Source organism: Buceros rhinoceros, unplaced genomic scaffold, assembly GCF_000710305.1.
Source record: "Buceros rhinoceros silvestris isolate BGI_N320 unplaced genomic scaffold, ASM71030v1 scaffold20973, whole genome shotgun sequence".
NCBI classification, from domain to species: Eukaryota; Metazoa; Chordata; class Aves; order Bucerotiformes; family Bucerotidae; genus Buceros; species Buceros rhinoceros.
In genome coordinates this window covers 21,669-22,156 of record NW_010405643.1, presented here as the reverse complement: position 1 = coordinate 22,156, position 488 = coordinate 21,669, and the positions used below count along the sequence as shown (strand labels likewise).

The window sequence follows — 488 nt, the reverse complement described above, 5'->3', positions numbered from 1 at the left end:
CCCCAGCACCAGGATGTTCCCCTGACCTTGTAGAAAGCGACTGCTCTGTTGGGCTTGGTGACAGTCAAGAGGCTTCGCTCAGGTAAAGCCATTTGCACCCTCAACTGGCTTTACCTGAGCGAGAGCTGGAGTCTGAGGTTTCACTGGGAACATTCAGCTGGTCTGATATACAGTAATGGTGACCCGAGAGGCTGCCCCTCCTCGTCCAGCGTCACCCCAAACCGAGAGCTTCCCTTTGTTGACCCGCAGTGGGGGCTGCCCCGGATCCCATGCGTCCTTTGCCCTGATGTCTGTCCAGAGGAGAGCTGTCGATCTGTGGCGATGGTTGGACTATGTACAGGTGTTTGCAGCAGTTATTTACAGTACTTCTCCAGACCGCAAGCTGATGGTCTCTTCCCCCGCTCCTAGTCAATCTGGCGTAGGCTTCTTTAGCGAGAAGGGCCGTATATTGAAGTGCCGGCTCAGCTGGCTCACCTGGGGATGAAGCA

The 488-nt window shown here is 55.7% G+C and overlaps 1 protein-coding gene across 1 annotated transcript in view; it reads right to left on the bottom strand.

The window, feature by feature from the left end:
- Positions 1-408: 408 nt before the first annotated feature.
- The window catches only part of EPT1 (ethanolaminephosphotransferase 1 (CDP-ethanolamine-specific)), an 8,115-nt gene continuing 8,035 nt past the window's right edge, over positions 409-488 (bottom strand). Inside the window, exon 9 of the mRNA XM_010133821.1 lies at positions 409-474. Coding sequence (XP_010132123.1) covers positions 409-474 — 66 coding nt within the window. The remainder of the gene's footprint in view (positions 475-488) is intronic.